Source organism: Haemaphysalis longicornis, unplaced genomic scaffold (genome assembly GCF_048455015.1).
Source record: "Haemaphysalis longicornis isolate Haplotype H1 unplaced genomic scaffold, Haemaphysalis longicornis Haplotype H1 scaffold_9, whole genome shotgun sequence".
Taxonomy (NCBI): Eukaryota; Metazoa; Arthropoda; class Arachnida; order Ixodida; family Ixodidae; genus Haemaphysalis; species Haemaphysalis longicornis.
Window position 1 is genome coordinate 28,484,683 of NW_027526460.1, and position 19,308 is coordinate 28,503,990.

Consider the following 19,308-nt stretch of genomic DNA (forward strand, 5'->3'; position numbering starts at 1 on the left):
AACGTCCAGTCGATGTCAAGGAATCGCGTACCTTGGCTTGATGGCCTAGAGCCGCAAATTGTATGTATTCGAACGAACATCGGAGTTTCCATCAAAGGCATCGCGTAGTACGTGTTATGTATAGAGGTACGAAATTTTCGAAAAATTGACTGCAAGAAAACAAAATGGTCGCCTCAGGTTGCTTCGAAAAAAAAAGAGCAAAATCTGAAAATGTACAGCCTCTACCTCTTTGCAGCGCCTTATGTGCGCGAGGTGTCCACCTTCTTTTGTAGGAGTGCAGAAGAAGCTCTTAACGGGACCCTGCAACATTTTCCCAACTTTTTTCTAAATATTAAATGCTTGTATAACGAAATCAACCAACACATCCAGCACTTAGATTAGGGGGTCTCAAAATACTTCAGCCAAAAATTACTGATCTATGCCCATCAAATAACTTGGAAACTTGATAACATTTTTTTTTTCTTTTTCCCGGTATTACCGTTCATCGACCGCTTCAGTACAGTGGGGTAGCGGCTATTGGCCGGCTTTCCTCCAGTTGCAGAAATGAACGCATCCGATAGCCACTTTAAAAAGAAAGCCACAAAAGCGAAGCAGGAACGGAAGGCGGATCTGCTGCGACGAGCAAATCACGCAGTGCCGCTCAGTGCTGGCGATAACGGTATATCCTTCGCAGTGCTTCCAGGCGCGAAGGAAAGAGTGGAAGCGTTTATCCGATGTGTTGTAAAGACAAAATACAACTTCGGATCAATAAAAAGACTGCTTTCTCCCGATAACGACAAAACCAATTTTATCGCAAACTTCAATGAAGTAATGAAGATATTAAAGAAAACACATTCAACAGTGGCGACTCTTCAGCCACTTTCCGGAAACTTTTCTATGACGTCACAGGATCTTGTTTGTGCGATCGGTGGCCGCGCCGATCTCAGCCACCGCAAAGAAACATAACTTACATATTGTAGTGGGGCCCATAGTTCTGCTTTATCGTACCTCTTGAATGCTAACCAGCAGTTAACACACTGATAAAAAGTAGGGGTGGGCGATTAATCGATTAACCTTCCAATTAATCTATTACATCACATCACATTACATATCTAAATTACATTGTAATTTACGCGTGTCTTGTGTGTTTGCTCATAATGTTTATGTTCATATTTCTTTTTTTTGTGTGTGAATGCTATAAAGCGTTCGTACTGTTTGTTACTACTGTACCTGAATGCAGAATGTAGCTGTACTGTTTTCTATGCACATTTTGTTAATTTATATACTTTATGCTTCAATGTCCTTGGTACTTTTTTAAAGTTTGTATGATGTGCTTCTTGTGTTGCTCTACCTGATTAAGTAATTGGAATTTGATTACACTTTCATGTGCTTGCTGCTATTGCCTTGTTTGTGGTTTCCGGGGCTTTGTCAAGCTGCTAAGGCAGCTTTTACCCGGGAAACCACACCAATTTTTGGAAAATAAAAACTGAAATGAACTGCACTAATGCTTTAGTTGCGATTACTTTTTTTTAATCGGTTAATGGGCTAAAGTCACGTCAGCGACCTGTCGGGGTGGCTCAGTGGCTAAGGCGTTGAGCTGCTGAGCACGACGACGCGGGTTCGATTCCCGGCCGCGGCGGCCGCTTTTGTGATGGAGGCGAAAAGCAAAATCGCCCGTGTGTTCGAGAGTTCGGCGCACGTTAAAGATCCCCAGGTGGTCAAAATTAATCCGGAGCCCTCTACTACGGCGCGCCTTATCGCCGGCGTTGCGTCGGCGCGTTAAAACCCCCAATCAACCAATCAAGTCAAGTCAGCGAAGTGAAACAAGATTGCCATGTTTAAACTGCGCGCAGGCGTCTTGAAAATGATATTCGTGTTCAATTAACCCGCCTTAATTCACAACAAAAAATGGTGGAGGTGTGTTACGAGATGGTAGTGATTAAAACATCAAGCACATAGCCAAGACAGACAGGAGAATGGCTACTCTAAATAGATATTGTCACGAGAGGGCCAGGAGGAGGAGGAAAAACTTTATTGTGAGCCAGGTGATGTGGGAGTGGCTCCTCAGTCCAGGAGAGGGCCAGATGGTTGCCAAACAGGAGACTAGTTTTAATTAGAATCGAGCCCACAGAAGGTAGCGAGCAAGCAGGCAAAGCGTCTTCTTCTTTTAGCCAAGTCACTGGCTCCGCCTAGTGGTCATGGCGGTTTCCGAGTAGTCGGCGCATACCCTTGCGGGGATAATTATTGTTCATAGTGTCTGTGGCAATATATACATGGTACAAAAAACGACGAGCGGGAACTCCCACCTGCTTACCGTTATTTAAATCAGCTATATATGGTGTAGGTAACCCACGATTACCCTATTTGCAGGATTCTAACGTGTCCCCGATTGTATCGCGCAGGTAAGTTTTCGAAGGAAAACTCGAAAAAATTATTTGATGCCGATTCTAACGCGCAGTTGCCGAAGACATAATAACACGTACATGGCACAAGACATTTTATTCGACGTGCGCAACTGAGACAACAAAAATACCTTGTGCTTCATCAACTTACTTATCTAGCTCCTGCTGGAGTTAAAACTTGCGCGGGGAACATTAAGAGCGTTAAGCTCTGCTTTGTTTTCGTCCGTCGCGCACTCATGGCTCGGGAACGCCCAGTGTGCATGATGTTGCTCGGGGCCCCTCGCTGTCGACAAGTAAAATAGTTATTTATCCAAGTTTCATAGCGGTACCTGTTTGGATCTGTAGCGACTGAAAGGAGGTGCTGATCGCAGCCGCAGAAATATGTGCAACAGCTGCCTAAGGTGTGTCCATTGAGAAATGGCTGCCCGAAAATGTATTCACGTGATGTTGGATTGGAATAAATTTTATTTCTGGGTGAGTTCGGGTCCTTGGCGATGCCACTAGTTGCTTTGAAGCCGATTTCTGTTTACAGCCCGATCATAACGCGCACCAAAGTTTCAAGGCTACCTTTAGCAAAACAAGGTGCGCGCTAGGATCGTGCAAATACGGTAATCGAAGGCACCTAGCAATTATGGCGCATGTCATTGTTCCTGATTCTAGAAATAGTAAGGAGTGACGAATGGGGTGATAAACCTCTCTCATCAGCCCCATGATGATGGTCTGCTCAGTTCATCTGGGATGTCTGTGTTGTGCTAGCCTGACTTAGTCCCATCTTATTATCGTTTCTAACACGAAAGTGTTTTATTTCGGGATTCACGAAGATTTCACTTACGTCATATCCGTCATGGAAGTGACGCCAGTACAACGAAGCAAACGGCCTGTAAAGGGTGCACCCCTGCACACAGGGTCCTCTTGCGGGGAAGCAACCTTTAGTACTAAAGAGTTCGTTATACTTAGGGTTGTCTGTTCTCGGGTTTTATATTTTAACACGAAAGTATTTTATTCCCGGATACACAAAAATTTCGCTGACGTCATATCCGTCACGGAAGTGACGCCATTACAACGAAGCAAGCGGCCTGTAAAAGGTGCCCCCTGCACATAGGGTCATCTTGCGGGGAAGCAATCTTTAACATAAAGAGTACGTTATACTTAGGGTTGCTCATTTTCGGGTTTTATATTCTAACACGACAGTGTTTTATGCCGGTATACACCAAGCTTTCGCTGACGTCATATCCGTCACGGAAATGACGCCAGTACACCTTTGCCGAAGCGACCCCCCAGCAGGACGTCGCTCGCCAAGCACACCCACAAGACAGCCGCCGACCCGAAAATCATGCTCAGCTGCAGATTTCGCTGCACATTTCACTTTCGTGTTTTACCTATTCCTATGACAGAGGAATCAACCACAGTTTTTCCTATCTCTTCCTCTGTCTCTTTAACACTCCTCTCTATCCTTTCATTCCCCCCTCAACTCTCCTTCCCTCGCACTGTGTTGTATGCAAGTGTATCCAATAAAGTTTTCAATGTAATTCTTTCCTTTTTCCTTTCCCTGGAACCACAACAAAAAGCCGCGAACAGGCCTAGGCACATATTGATATTGTTTATCGGTAGTATATTTTTATGAATGCTACTATAATATTATTCTTATCAATTTTCTTCTTAAATCAACCGAACCGGTAGTCGACCAATTAACCTATTAAAGAATGTAGATTAATCGGATTAAAATTTTTTTAACCGACGCCCAGCGCTTATAAAAATGTATTTAGTGCCGAACAATATTATATCACTCCTGACCATTTTCCATCACTGTAGTGCGAAATATGAAAGTGTTTCAATATTTCTTGCGTCTTTTTCTGTTCTGGTCAAGATGTATTTCATGGCGGAAATAAAGCTACCAAAGTCTAATTCTTTCAGGCTCAAAGAAGTTGTATTTTGTTTTCATGGCCCCTTGAGCTCAGCCCGCACTCGCATGCACCATCGGTAAGTCGAAGAGTCAGGTTACGGCTCCGTGAACCCCATTGGCAAGTCCAATATTCCAAGGCCCCCGCCAGTTCAGCCACTGCAGCCAGATCCAACGGTTCCCCCGTATGTTTTTTCTACCAGGGAAAATTTGCTTTTGTTCATTCAAAAAATGATTTGGCTTATAGCCCCGTTCATTTTATATTGACTTAGACCTGCCATAGCTTTGCTGGAGCGGGTATTGTTCCCTACTTTATTTTTACCTTTTTATATGAGTTGAGGGGGGGGGGGGGGGCACTGAATTTTTAAAAGGTTTAACAAGATTGATTCGCAAGACTGCTTCGTCCCAGAGACAATGACATTTCATCGCAAACTTCAAACATATTATCGAGATACTAAAAAGAACAGGTAAAGCAGTGACCAGCCGCGGTGGCTCAGTGGCTAAGGAGTTGTGCTGCTGAGCACGAGGTCGCGGGTTCGATTCCCGGCCGCAGCGGCCGCTTTTCCGATTGAGGCGAGAAGCAGAAACGCCCGTGTGTGCGACATTTCGGCGCACGTTAAAGATCCCCAGGTGGTCAAAATTAATCCGGAGCCCTCCGCTGCGGCGCGCCTCAGCGGAGGGCTCGTCGGCGCGTTAAACCCCACAGTTAAGCAATCAATCAGATCAATCAATCAGTGGCGACTGACTCCCCAGCCACTTATTGGTGAAGCTTTTTGCGCCAAAGAATCTTGCTTGTGCGATTGGCGGTCACCGACCGAAGCCATCTCCATTAACGATGACTGTTCGATTGTTTTGGGGTTTCCTGTTTCATTCGATCGCATCACTTGAATGCTAACGTGCAGTTAAACACACTGATAACTTCGCTTTTAGTTGTGGCGTCAACTGCGTTACTCCCGCCCATATTCAGTCACAGTAACGCGAAAGTCGAAAGTTTTTCTATGTTTCTAACACTTTTTTTGGTTAAATGACCTCTCGTGGCTGGAATGGAGCTTAGTGAGTTACCAAAGGCTAGTTTTTTTTTTTTTTTCAAATCTAACAGTTATATTTCATCTTCATGACTCCTTTCATTCATGCATCATGTTGAGCGGTCTCCCTCCACTTCTAGTCCCGTTTATCGTCACACACTCTGCTACTCTGATGGTCCACAGGGGATTGTAAGTCCTCGTATTGCATGCCCCACCCAATTCCCTTTCTTCTTCTTAATTTCAGCTATAATATCCTCCACCCGAGTTTGTTGTCTGATATAGTTTACTCTTTTCTTATCGCATTAAGCGTTACTGCTATAATCCTCCTCTCTATTGCTCATTGAGCTGCAGGACGCATTGGTTGCATACTTTCGAGGCCTCCGGTCATGTCAAGGGGACTTCTGTCCCTCTTTTTGTTTCTTTCAATAAACGTCTGTTCAATCAGTCCTTTTGAATGATAGAGGGAATTTCAGTGTCTTTTAAGGCCACAAATAAAAACGAGACCATCAGCGGTTTCTTTTGCAGTTTCTCCATTCCTCAAATGGGATAGACGAACGTGAAAGCTCGTCATATTGCTAGAGGGGCGTGTCTAGCCGTATGACGAGCGTTCACGTTCATCTGTCTCATGAGCACACATTTACAGGCACCGAGAGAAAATAGGACAATGGTTTTTATTGATCTCTCCTTCTGGCGGGAGTAGGGTGGGATGGTGGTTGTGTTGAACTGGCGGTGATATCACAGGCAGGCGTGGCGCGACTAGCTGCTCATGAGCATGCGCAGCACGCTGTTGGCCGCCCTCAGGGTGGCCATGGGGCTCAGCTCGTCGTCGTCCTCTTCCTCTTCGGGCGCGTAGTTGACGCCCAGACGCTCCATGCTCACCATTCGCCGGCTCACCTGCACGCGCCAGCAAGCGGTGTCATCACGTCGCGCACTGCCAGTTTGACCCTTCTTAGGGCGCCAGGCTCTACGAGTGCGACGGCGCTCGAGTCTTGCTTACATGTGGGAAAACGATTATGTACGGTACGGCCCTCACGGTTATGACTACTGCAAAAGCGGGACGACACTGCGAGCTAAGTGCCTCGCCCAGGCTGCCGCTGTCTAGTAAGGTAGCCCATTCGGGACAACGTAGTCATCGACTAACTTCATTCCACTCCAATGTGTGTCGTACATGAATTTACTGGGCGTACTAGGCTGAATTTGTTCGTTGTGTATAGCTAGTTCTTACATTTTACTAGCATTCGCGTTAGCTTACAGTAATAGCCGTTAAGTTTGCTTACAAAAGTATTTTTTACGTTACCTTACATAATAAGTTTTATCTTAACTTTTGCCGACGCGCAGGAGTTTAACCTTTCGACGGCGAAGCTGCTCGAACGATGTGAAGGATGCGAGGAATTCATACTTACGGGAGGACTCGGTGGTTGGACTGCAGGCTTCTCCCGAGAGCTCTCCCTCGGGGCCTCTCGTGGACTCTCACGCGGCTGTTCGGCGAGCAGCACCGCAACCGGCACAACGACCACTTGCCCGTGCATCCGCTGCCTCGGTCCCTGCCCGTGAATCATCAGCGCCTGCGGCGGCATCATCGCCGGTGCAGGCATCATCGAGTGAGCAGGCATCATCTGAGGTCCGTGCATCATCTGAGGTCCGTGCATCATTTGAGGTCCGTGCATCACGCCAGGGAAGGGGAAAACGGGAGGGCCGTGCATCATTCGCGGGTTTCGCATCATGGGAGGAAGGCCGTGAGGACCGGGCATCATCGAGTGGCCGTGGTGCATCGGCGGGGGACCCTGGAACGGGCCATGGGGCATCATCGGTCCGGGCAGCATCGCGGGGCGGACCATGGACGGCGCATGCGCCACCTCAGCTCGGCGCATAAGGAACGGTTCCTGCACGATGGCGAAGTGCAGACCGGGGCCTCCCGCGCGGTTGGACGCCACTTGCGCCTGCATCATCGGGTGCTGCGGGGGCGGAGCTGGCATCATGGCCTGGATGTGCATCATGCTTGGAGCGGGCACGAAGGCGTACTGCGCGATGGACGGGTGCGGGGCAGGGCCTTGCGAGAAGGCTGGCTGCGGGCCGTGCATGTAGCCTGGCGGCGGACCCTGCAGGAATCCGGGCGGGCCCTGGAGGAAGCCGGGGGGCGGGCCCTGCATGAAGCCAGGAGGCGGGCCCTGCAGGAATCCGGAAGGTGGCCCTGCCAAGGGTGGACGGAACTGGGGTGGCATGGGCGGCCTGGGCGCGTGCACGACGACCAGCAGAAGCGGTGGCTTCTGGTCGGGCAGTGGCCGCTGCGGGGGCTGCTGCCGCTGCCTGAGCCTTGTGGCCGCCTTGTAGGCGCCGAGCACCTGGCGGAGGTCCTCCGCCTTGGGAGACTCCACGACCACCGTCTCCACGCGGCCGCCGGCGGGCTTGGGCTCTTCCATTGGGAAGGCCATCACGTAGCCCTGCGTTTGAAGCACGTTTCTGCGGCAGAGCGTATAACCGCGCGCTTCCGGGCAACCTTGGGGTCCCCTGAACATAGGGGAGCTGTGCCGGTAAGGCTTCATGAAGTAAAGCTTTGATTCATTCGTTCATTCCGCTCACTCATCTCTGGATTAGTACAGTCGTGTCACTTTTATTGTAAAAAACGAGAATCCTGCCGTGGTCCAAGTTGGAGAAATGTACGATTAGGAAAAGCAAGATTAGAAAAAAAAAACTGGGAAGACAGTGTGAGCTTTACAGATACTTCATGGGCAGCGTGAAGAGGTTTATTTTTATTTTTGGTAGTGCTGCCGCGTAATACAGTGTAAATCCAGAATTTAAAGCATTCACAGCTGGGTAGAATACAAACTTGGGCTAGTTGGTACATTACGATAAAAAAACTACGCGGAAGGCGAGGACAAAAGAAGGCGACTAGACGCACAGGTCGCCACCTCAGCACACGTTGCTAGGCCTGTTTTAAGTGAATAGATAGCTATTTTATTATTTTTTTTCGTATGCAGTTGACGGAAGTCTATATGGTGATAACTTACGTGGTCATTAGAGGGTTGTGAGAAAGTTCGATAAAAGGGAAAAGTGGAACAAGTCCAGGTGAGATGGTGTAGTGTGGAAGGTGTACAGATATGGCAAAAGGGGTAAACCGTTTGAGGGAGCACTGCAAAGTATGACAGCACTAACACAAAAGGCCGCTTATACAGCTAAGACATCGTGTTTGTGCCACGTTAGCGAAGTAGGAGTGCGCTCCAAATCACAAACAAAATAACCCACCAACGCACGCCCCCACACCGTACAGGTTTATTGATTGATTAAAAAACATTTATTAAGACAGGAAGACCAGAGGTCCGAGCGTGGTGAGGGAAGGAAGGAGGGAAATGAAAGCCAATCACTTAAGCACTTGTCCACATTGATGTCTCGATGAAGTCCAATAGCTGAGGCAGTCGTAGGCCGGAGTCTTAATTGTGTCCATTGCCGTACAGAAGGCGCGCACAGTGGAACGCGTCCCCTGTGACTGTTAAGTGGTTATATGCGGCGCATGGCAGTGATGATGTCTGTCATCGCTTTCCTAGAGCTTTTAAAAAGCATAATCTTGCTAATCCCGTTAGTCTGTTTGTGCTAATTGTGCCACAGAAACTAATACTCGATTAACAATGTCAACACCTCATCATTTGTGGTCTGGCATGGTATCGTTTCCTCGGATGTAACTGAAATACTTTGTGAATACACGTGCCAAGATATTTTACGTTCCCATGCCCGTGATGACTAGCACTCAGAAAGAGCTACATTGATGAGTGCGTGCATGGCTCGAATACAATTTGCCTGCCATTTCGCACGTGCCGCAAGGGTTGTTTTTGCGTGTAAAATTTGAAAATGTGCTTAGGGAAATAATACAAGGAGGGGCGCGAACAGTCTGACTTGTAGCGTAAGCGATATTAACGCAGTAATCAGGTGTCTGCGTGAGCCTGTTTTAGGTTCTTGTAGTGAAAAACTCAGCTCGTAAATTACGCCGAGTTCGCTTTCAATTCAAGCAACTCTTAGTGATTGAAACCCCCTCTCCATGCGTACACAAAATAGCAGCAAGCTTGTTTGTCATGGCATTTGGTGTTTCGCGAATCGTTGTCGTGCCCCCAACTTACACGCGTTGACTCGGATATGAACGAAGGTGCACTCACCAATCCTTCAGGGCCCTTGTCCTTCTCATCCTCGGCTGACGCAGCAGCACCTGAAATAAATAATTTTTGTTGCCTTTATGGCCCTCGCACCAGGCTCTCTACCCCTTTTTTTAGGATTTGCTCCTTTTACAACGACAGATGCACAAAAAGAAAGGATACACGATACCATGCGTCAATCGCTGTCGACTGTTTTCAGTGACCAAGGCGGACTTATAGGTGTTTTGATCTTCTATACTTTTAATTTCTGCTAGGAACACCAATTTTCATCTTTTGGTCATTCTGGCTGCTTCATGTGTAGAGCGTGAGAGTATACAAGCAGGTCAAGCGAAGTTGGCGGGTATGCCGCAGCCACTACAGCGGTCCGATTTTATTGATATTCAGATCAAGGCTTTCGTATCCCACCAGCGTGTCTTGCTTGTCCATGAATTGTACCCTTCATCAGGTGCCCTTCATGTAGCTGATGTCGAATACACATTCGAATACACATTCATGGCGTCGTCTTGCAAATAAGTATCAAGAGCTGCTGCGTTTAATAGAGCTGACCTATCTAGTATTTATTAAGCCCTCGCCTCTCTCTCCCTCTATATCTCCACACACACACGCATATATATATTCTTTTATTTCTATTATACAGTCAAAGACAGTGACGATACACCACCTTTGGTCTGTACACTTGACTTTTTTCCCTTGGTGCCGGTTTTGAGGCATCTGTATTTGCAGCAATATGCGGCGCTATAAATGCACGAGTTCACCTTATCACTGGTTCGCAAAGGCATGGTCATTAGGAAAAAAATGAAAGACATTTAACTGAGGCGAATGCGAGTGGCAACGCTCGAGGGAGAGGAGCACCGCTTGGTTATTCTTGGTTATCGTGTTCTTGTTATCATTTTAGCCACCATTTCGGTGTCAGCGGGCACACGTTGGGCTTGGTGTCGTTTACTCTCTTGTTACTCTCTTACGACAAGAGACGCCGACAGCCCGGGCCCCTAAGGGGTTTCATCCAAAAAAGCAATTTTAACCGTAACGTGCGCCCATCAGGTGCCGTTCTACGTTGGCTGTAGAGACACCCTAACTCACGCTCTAACGGGCTGCAACCATTTGTTGTTGTTTTTTCCTCTTCTCTTTACTCGTCCTCCCTCTTATTATTCACCGCACGGCTGGCTGTGCTCACCGATACGGATCACTCGCCGCGCAAACTAGTATATCCGCGCGCTAAAAAAGCAGACTCGACTCGTTCGGATCAGGAAAAGTATAGCGGCATATCTCGGACGGCGCGCGTGGCCGAGCCATCGAGAGCGGTTCAACGACCCGATTTTCCCAGCGGGAGCAACGCAACGCTGGACGCGTCCGCGTAAGCGGCTTAGAAGACGCGGTGGGACGTGCCCAAGGCAAAGCAGAAGAAACGTGTTCTCGCACGGCCGGCGCGTGCTCTCACGCTCGCGCGCTATTTCGAATTCTTAACGGGGAAGAGTCCCTGACATAAAAAGCTACCCGGTAGTCCCGGTAACTCTAGCTCAAGCTGTTTGCGAATGCTCAAATGCTAACCAGGTGACCTTATCTTTGTTTATTCAAATATCCCGCTAGTCGTCTGAAAATTGGTGGCCCAGTGCCCCTACGAATCCACCGGCCGTTAGAAATGAGTGGCGCTGTTGTCGACTTGGTGGTGGAGCTCCCGCTTGTGGTACGGACTATTTTGAGAGGCTCGAACGGGAACTAAGGGGTGCGTGACTAAGGGCGCCATCAAGATGTCTTTGCAGCGCTAGGCTCTATACGTATTGTCCCCCCCCCTTCCCCCCCCCCCCCCCCCCCCCGAAGAAAGGGTTTATCTTTTGTTCTGGGTATCGTCTGCTCGCCATCTGCAACACGGCGGCCAATAGAGCGCCGACTCAATCCAGCGGCTTGACATCAATCGCTCGTGTCTCGCCGGATGCAGCGTACTATCTGACCCAGCTTTTTCCAGGCGACCTGGCAGCGTTATGTGAAGGCTTGTCCTCCACTCGGCAAAACAGGTCATCTTTGTGCTAGTTGTATGCCCTTGGTGGCCAAATCAGAGGCTCTGGAAGTGCTTTTTTTGGGGAGGAGTGTGTGTTTGGGGGGCTCAATAAAATCACGGATGATGATGATTTTTAGGCTTACAGAAACCTTTTGCTTGATTCCAATTTTTTCTGCTACTTTGATTCGCATTTTCCTTTGGGATTTCGCAGTTATGAATTGCTTTTTTACAGAGGTCTGCCCTGGCTTATCTAACTGAAACTTTAACCAAACACCATTTATTTTGGTAACTATTTTTGCCCACTTCCAACAACCCACCGAATGCTATAATAAAGGCTACTATTCGATTTGTTGGGGAACAGCAACCGTACCTTCCGCGTGGAACTCGAAATGCATAGAAGCGCCTTCACACGTGGTACCATCAACATTTCGAATAAGGAGAAAATTACTTGCTCTCCCTTACAGGAACAGCAAAAACAGCAAAACTTTGGTGACAGTAATTTCAGTAGCAAGGTGTAACCTGACAAGAAAAAACGCGAATGGAAAATCTAATAACGATTAGCTTTTTTTTTTCGGCGTGGTGGGGGAGCCATGACTTGTCTAGTCGTGCTAAGACCAGCAGGAGTGCTGAGACCCTTCTTCCTGATGACAGCGGGGAGGGCTCGAGCCCCGCTATATTTATTTTGAACAACTACATCACAAGAAAGCCACCTCTTCAAGGACGATGACAGCCCCGCCTATGCTACACACGTGGCAACGCATAACAGAGCACATTAGCGTGGGCCTGCGCTGCGTATCAATGTGACAGCTCTTGTTAAGCTGTTCAGTTTCCTTATGCTAGTGCCGACAAAATATCGGGACAGCTTTGTCGCGTACAGCTGATACTCTTTGCACAACTTTTCGTGTGTGATTTTTGTATGTTACAGCACAACCTACGCGGCCAGAGTTTCTTACATACCGTGGCAAACAGGTGACGGAACCGCGTACAGGCTGGGTTGCTAATCAATGGAGCAGCGCATCTTCTAGTTAGCTTTTCGGTGGCCGGCTGTGTGTTAGGAGGTGCGATTGCATGTACGTTAACTTCGCCCAACATGAGACAGGTTACTGATAGCCATAAAATATAGATCTATTAGACAGTACTGACATAGCTTATACTATAGTGGCATAAAATAACTTAGTAATAATCACGAACGTCGACCATAGAGATGGTTCAAGCGAGTAAGGAGGAGGACCATTGCCCCTTCGGACAGTTGTTTTTAATGTGAGCACCACTGAATGGTTTAACCGAGATGAGACGGATCAGAAGAAAGCTCGGTTGAGGAATTAGGTAATTAGGCAAGGAATTGATTATAATGGGGCGAAATTGGGGCGTTTTGAAAAGTCTGTATACGAGAAATGTTTTCCTCCTGCAGTGGGCAGCAACTGGCTGATGGTGTCGGACGACAATTTTACTGTCGTTGTACTCCTTTTCCTCCTCAACGATGATTGATTTTCTAACCCTCACCTTACTCCAGGCTCCGAAATATGTACTTTCGACGCCCGTGCTAATGGCTATAAAATTTATCTGGTTTAAACTTGCTTGTCTACGTGGTTACGCTCGAAGTTCTTGAAGATTTCATGAGTAAGAACCATGACTTCATTTTGCTTCGTTGTTATAAGGTTGTTATACGAGAGGATACAGTCGGTAGAGCTCCCCATGGTGCGACGGGCGCAGCTGTGGGATGTTCAGGTGTCGGCTTAAAGCGCTGTAGCTGAGTGCGAATTTGGAGGCGCGAAAAATGCACCAGACCTTACGCAAAAAGAAAAAAAAAAGAAAGACCGCTAAGAAATAAGACACAAAGACACACAAGGCAAAACTGCTTTGAATCCATTCACTTCTTTAATGGTGTTATGTGCTTTATCGCGCATTCGGTAGACGCGAGTGTTGAAAACAACGTGTGCACCGCCGGCACCCTGATTGATTGATTGATTGATTGATTGTAAGGTTTAACGTGCCGACGCAAAGCAGGCGATGAGGCGCGCCGTAGTGGAGGGCTCCGGATTAATTTTGACCCCCTGGGGATCTTTAACGTGCGCCGAAATCCTTTACACACGGGCGTTTTTGCTTTTCGCCTCCACCAGAAAAGCGGCCGCCGCGGCCGGGAATCGAACCTGCGTCCGCGTGCTCAGCAGCGCAACGCCTTAGCCACTGAGCCACCGCGGCGGGTGCAGATATATGACCCTAGGATGGAGAATACGACAACGCCGGTCATCACGTTTCGCGACCACTAAATTGTCCTTTCCAGCAATTTAACAGAGTGGATATCTAAACGCAGTCGTTTTTCCCTGTTACATTGCGCGGTTGTGAAAAAGGGAGTGTGTGAGTGATTTACTTCGGCTTTAGCGGTACTATAGCCCTGCATTAGGTCGGCGACATTTGTTCCGCTGCAGCGCCCGAGCGGCTATTATTTGCCACCGCCAGCTTGCGGCACAGCCACGCTTGGGTGACGGTGTGGTTAGTGTTTCTGCGATTTCGTCTGATCTGTATGTTTTCTTTCTCCAGTTATCTTCTCCTCCTTTCTCTTTTTTCTTCTAAATAGCGAACAATTCCGCGCAGCGGGGAGGCCAGGGGTACTATTCTCGTGCTTTGTCCGTTTTGTGACCGTTTCAAAAGTGTCCGTTTTGAGCAAGGTCTAATTGGCTAAAAGCGAGCACCCGGATGTGACGCCATGCAAGCACGGCGGAGCTATTGCGTTGAGCCGCGGCTTCTCGGAGCAGACGATTTGGAGCAGACGATTTTCCATCGCTTTGTTGTTGGTTCGCTGGCGGAACAATAAACACATAAAAGATAGTTTAAAATAGGTTTAGTCATTTAAAAATATGTTTGCAAGAATAGTTGCGCAAAGGTCAACCCAAAGCCCACTTACGACTGGAAGTACGTCACAGTAAAACTGACGCAAAATAGACGTTTTCAAAACGGACAAACACGAGACTACCGCCCCAGCTTCGAGACTCCGCAACGTTCGCGAACGCCACTGTAAGTACATCCGTCCGGCCGCCAGGCGTATGAATCGCGTCAAAGATCCCGTCTGTGCCAGCCTTCTTTTGCTAAAGTTGACACTTTCGGTGACGACGCACCGATACAACTTAGACCATTGGTCTTCGCGAAGTGCATTTTAAAACAAAAGCAAGCTGGCGCAGAAAGTCGTTACGAAAGGTACTGTTTTTATTTTGTTGGCCTGAATACGAGTCCCACTGGCAGAGAAAGACCTTGAATATGGCAACCCACAGAAAACACACTCGACGTTATTCTTGTGTACGTTTTTGAAGATTTGAAAAGCATGACCACAATGAACTCGCGCTGATATTACAGGTACTCCATAGAATTAAACTGTAGAAAATGTATAAAGAGATGAAGAAACTCCCGAGGAAGAATTTCAGACCGTAAGCAAGCAAGCATTCTTTTCAGGAGCTCATCTCCGCGCATATGCGTATGTTAGCTTTAGGGTATGTTATGCGTATATGCGTATATTTTATATATAAGGCAGATTTGTATGTTAGCACATATACGTGTTAAATTTCGGGCCATTAGGGATAGGGCATTGTATTTAAGGGCCTTTTATTTTAATAGATATTTTCATTAAATGCTCCATGCCGTCCATGCATACCTATATGGAGCGCAGGACGCCACGAGTTGCGGACAGTCGGACAGATTTCGAGGGGAAGTAGACTAAACGTGCTTACGCATGAAAAACCTCGATGTGTGCAAAGTGACTGTACCAATTGTACTGTACAAACGACTCATTTGCACTTTCCGAGTGAAGTGAAAATATTCGCTGTAACAGAAAAACAAAGGGGAGGAGTGTGCTGGGCCCCCAATTGCGGTCGATTTACGAGTGGACGAATGAATGCAAGTTCATGAGCCCGTCGCAAATCAGTTTTAAGGAAAATCAGGCGAATATGTTATGCTCCACATAATCGCGCGCATTGCTCGTTTTACTACACTTAAAAGGAGGAGTGTAACTTCGTGCCTGCATGTATTTGTGTACGTATGCGTGTGTTCTACTTGCTCTAGCTTCCCTTTCTCACTTTCTATACAAAGAAGTTCGTGTTCACAAACAGATTAACGTTCGAGGGCCGCTGAAAGAATTGGTCAAACTTTTGTTTTTATTGCATTCCGCAGGTATACGAACCCAGGTAATTTTGTGCATTTTGCTGCGTAACGGATGTTTACAGCATGGAACAAAAGAAAACACCAGGTGCCCTTGGTGCGTACGTCGCGAATTTCCCCAACGACGTCACGTAGCTCTGGCATGCTGTTTGATGCTGTCCCAGTATTACAACCTACATGATCACCTATTGTTTGGTCGATACCGACATCGTGCTTGTTCAGGCAAAATTTGCATCGGATGTATGTGCTCGCAATCTGTCTGCACCCCCCCCCCCCCCCTTTCCTCCGGACTCGCGGCCAAGCCTTCACCACGGACGCCGTCAAATCATGCGAAGATGAGGAAAAGAATACAGCACCCTTGAACGCACAATTCTGTTTAAAAAGTAAAGGTCAAGAATAAAGATAATTTTAAATGCGTGTGCATTTGCCGATACATTTTACACACACCAAAATATTCCCCCGCTGAAGACAGCATTGCAGGGATAAACACTTTTATTAGGTTAAGATGATCCCTTCCTTTTGGGTGTCTTAGTGGTTAGACACTTATCTGCCTGTCCGTAGCAATTCTGAGCAGCTAGTGGACAGTCCTGCAGCTAGCTGCTCTCGCCATAAAACTTCTATGGGCAAATAAAATATGGAGCTGCTCTGGGGCAGTTCCGTGCAGTCCAAAAAATTACAAATAGAAGAGACCTAGTGTCTCTTCAGCATTGGCTGTACACTTGTGGAGCTACCAAACTTTAAGTGCCAAGTCGTTGCACATCATTAAAGCATCGCGTTTTCCTTTTGTTCGGCGCGCTCTAAGAGTGTTTGTTCGCATGGTTGTCCCGTAAAGCAATTTTAGTGCTAATAGGACAATCCCAGTCGGTGGAAATTACCCCGCGGCCTTTCGCTATTGACGGTGTCCCTCACAGCTCGCGATGAAGAAGCGTGCTACCCGTCGCAGTGCAGAAGCGCAGTCTCCCACCACCTCCATCTCAGTGTAAATTGTTTCCAAGATAATCAAAGACCTCAGCCTCGGAAAGAAAGTGGAATCCAACCACCGCAATCTCGACAGCGCTCAAAGACAATAGAAGAGACCGCGCGCCCTCCAGCTTATTAACATCATTAGTTCAGCGCCGTGGTCGGAGCGAGCCGAGGCCGTCCGCTGGAGAGCGGTCCACCTCGCGCCCGAGGAATGCACACCGCTACGCTAAACTACAGACCGCGATTACCTTGACCGCTCCCCGCATGCAGCCACGTCGGTGCGTTTATACATACAGTCGTCAGCAGCTCATCCCGCCTAGCTCAGCGCGCGAGGGCGTCGTTCCGGTCACAGCGCGTACGGGGGATTGCTCAAGCGTTGCCGAGGCTTCTGCGGTGTGAGAGGAACAGCAACGCTGAAAGTCGTTGCCGTGTGACGGCACTCCGTTGGGTCGACAACCGTTTACGCAATGGGGTTAACGTGGAGATCATTCGAGCTGTCGTCCATCGTCTGACAGACATTACACACGGCGACCCCGTTGGTACGACGGGCGGGAGTGCGCTGGCATACGTCTGTCATTCATTCGTACGAAACTCAGAGCGAAGAAGTCCGGTTGAGAAACGCCGCCTAAGCCGATGACAATGAATTTTTCATTAGTTTCGCGCAAATGATGCTGCCCCGGCTGCTCGGGTACGAGGCTCCCTGCCTTTTTGGTAACGTTCACCGTCGAATAATGCCTAAGCTGTCCCTGAAGTGTTGACGTCTGATAGCGGGACTGCACCCGAAGAAGAAGCACAGCGCAGCATGTCACTGAAAGATGTATACTAAGGTAGACTGCTGGGTCAGTTGGTTCGTGATTTTTGAAGTGGAAACCAATGGTAAAACACGTACTATACGTGCCACGTATTGAGTGAGGAAGAACCTGAGTGGCAAGATTAACATCGAGGCGTGTCCCGCGGTGTTCAGTGGTAATCGGCCTCTTTTAGCGCTCCACCGAAAGTAGCAGTACAAATCAATTGTCGACATCAGTGATGGTTGACAAAACGTCGCATTTACGGTTACGCCCGACGCGTTAGAAAGAGAGTGACACAGGGTCCCCCGGCTAGAGCCCGTGTACTTCAGCGCAACCGACCGAGAACGCAGAAAAATGGTGACGTCGATGTCCATACGACCACACCGTAGCCTTAGCTTACACCTCAACCGTGGCATCCTTCTATTCGAGCCTAAAGACGTCAACACAAAGGTGGCCAGCGTCGGCGGAACAGTAGGCGAGGTCGGACTGCTGGGCACTGCCATTGTCGTCGACGTCGCGGTGCATGGCGCGGCTTGGGCGCGCTCGAGCGGCGGCGGCTACTACTCACCGAGCAGGAGCAGTAGCACAAGGGTCCGCATGGTCGCCGCAGCCGAGTCCTGCGCGGGACGACGCACTACTGGCGCTCGTCTGCCTGGCCCCGTTCACTCCACCCGGTCCCTTCGCGATGCGCCCCACTGACCCACTTGCGCTTCTTCCTCGTGGACGCGGAGCGGTCGTCGGCCGGCGGCGGCGGCGGAGCGCAGGAGGAGCAAAGGTCGCCGCGGGTCCGAGCTCTGGTCGCCAAAGACGTCTCCCAACTCCTCCGAGTACACAAACACTGTACTCGGCCTACCGGCCGGCGCCGCTTTTTAAAAGGAGTGCCTCCCCTCTCCTCGCCCCCCGCGTCTTCTGCGGGCGCCCAGTCTGGGTCAGACCCGCTTTCTCCGCGCCGAGGGCCAATGGACTCTCGTCTCGAGACGACGCTCGTGCGCCTTGACGGTTTTCGCTCGGGCCGCGGAAGCGTTTCGCCCAAATCGCGCGACGCCGCCGCCCGTTGTCCGCGGCGTGTCGCGCGCTCGTGCACATCCTCGCACGCAGCACTTAGGGACGCCCCGCGCAAGCCGCTCCATTGTCGACGCTGCACGTCACTCGCCGCGTATAATAGGCGTCCTGCGCGCATTACGCGGCGGATTCGCGTGGAAAACTGTGTTTGCGGGCTGCACTTAGACGACGCTGCTGGCTTCTGCCGGAGGAGTCGGGTTTTTCTGCTCCTCACAATGCGCTGCTACTAGGCGCCCGGTTACTGCGACGGGGGCCCGCGAGTGTTTCTTTTTTTTTTTTTTTCTGCTTCTTTGTTTTCGTGACGGAATACATTTTCTGCCCTCTCTGTGTGTAAACGCACGGTGAGGGAGTGTAAATGAAGACGTGTATACGTCGAGCCAATGTAGTTCACCCACGAGATCTGACGGTAAAAGCGACTCCATCGACTGGGATAACAAAACTCTTTGCGGCTGTATCAGAAATCCGTAAGCGACAACGGTGACGGCAGAATAACTGTGTACGCGAATTGCGAGAACACAGGCCCAGCTTGGGACCTTCTCACCCGACATGCATATTATTAGCAATCGGCGATTTCTCGCCTCCTCTTTGCAAGCAGCGCGGAAAGGGAATTCCATCTAATGGAGGACGGTATCATTCGCTCCGAGTCTGCGTTTGGATGGAGGAAAGTTGAGACCCCGCACGTCAAGGGTCAGCGCGACATGGTTCCTGATATCAAATGGATTCTGCCATTTGATTCCTCCTCCGCTGCAACGCACGCACGATGCAAATGAAGTAAAGCAGGGACGCGTTTGTTGGTTTCATACACGGTTCGATTGTGCCTCCCCAGCCGCATAGCTGGCATCGCGAAGGAAGGGTTAAGCCGGGTCATGGGAAAGTGGAAAAGGTAGGGACGATCTCGT

At 48.9% G+C, this 19,308-nt stretch overlaps 1 protein-coding gene across 1 annotated transcript; it reads right to left on the reverse strand.

Moving 5' to 3' along the window:
- Positions 1-5,971: 5,971 nt before the first annotated feature.
- Positions 5,972-18,386, reverse strand: LOC144151445 (uncharacterized). The gene is made up of 4 exons (XM_077682495.1): positions 17,916-18,386; positions 9,452-9,501; positions 6,710-7,747; positions 5,972-6,200 (listed from the first exon to the last, which is right to left on the reverse strand). The coding sequence occupies exons 1-4, from the start codon at positions 17,944-17,946 to the stop codon at positions 6,063-6,065; spliced, it is 1,257 nt and encodes a 418-aa protein (XP_077538621.1). The 5' UTR covers positions 17,947-18,386; the 3' UTR covers positions 5,972-6,062.
- Between the last annotated feature and the right edge of the window lie 922 nt (positions 18,387-19,308).

What these genes read in the sequence shown, in the direction of transcription:
- LOC144151445 (XM_077682495.1), bottom strand. Translation starts at nt 17,946, where the DNA reads ATGCGGACCCTTGTGCTACTGCTCCTGCTCG. An exon ending in TGTGCTACTGCTCCTGCTCG is followed by an intron (nt 9,502 to 17,915) that starts GTGAGTAGTAGC and finishes TATTTATTTCAG; the next exon opens with GTGCTGCTGCGTCAGCCGAG. An exon ending in TCCAACCACCGAGTCCTCCC is followed by an intron (nt 6,201 to 6,709) that starts GTAAGTATGAAT and finishes TGGCGCGTGCAG; the next exon opens with GTGAGCCGGCGAATGGTGAG.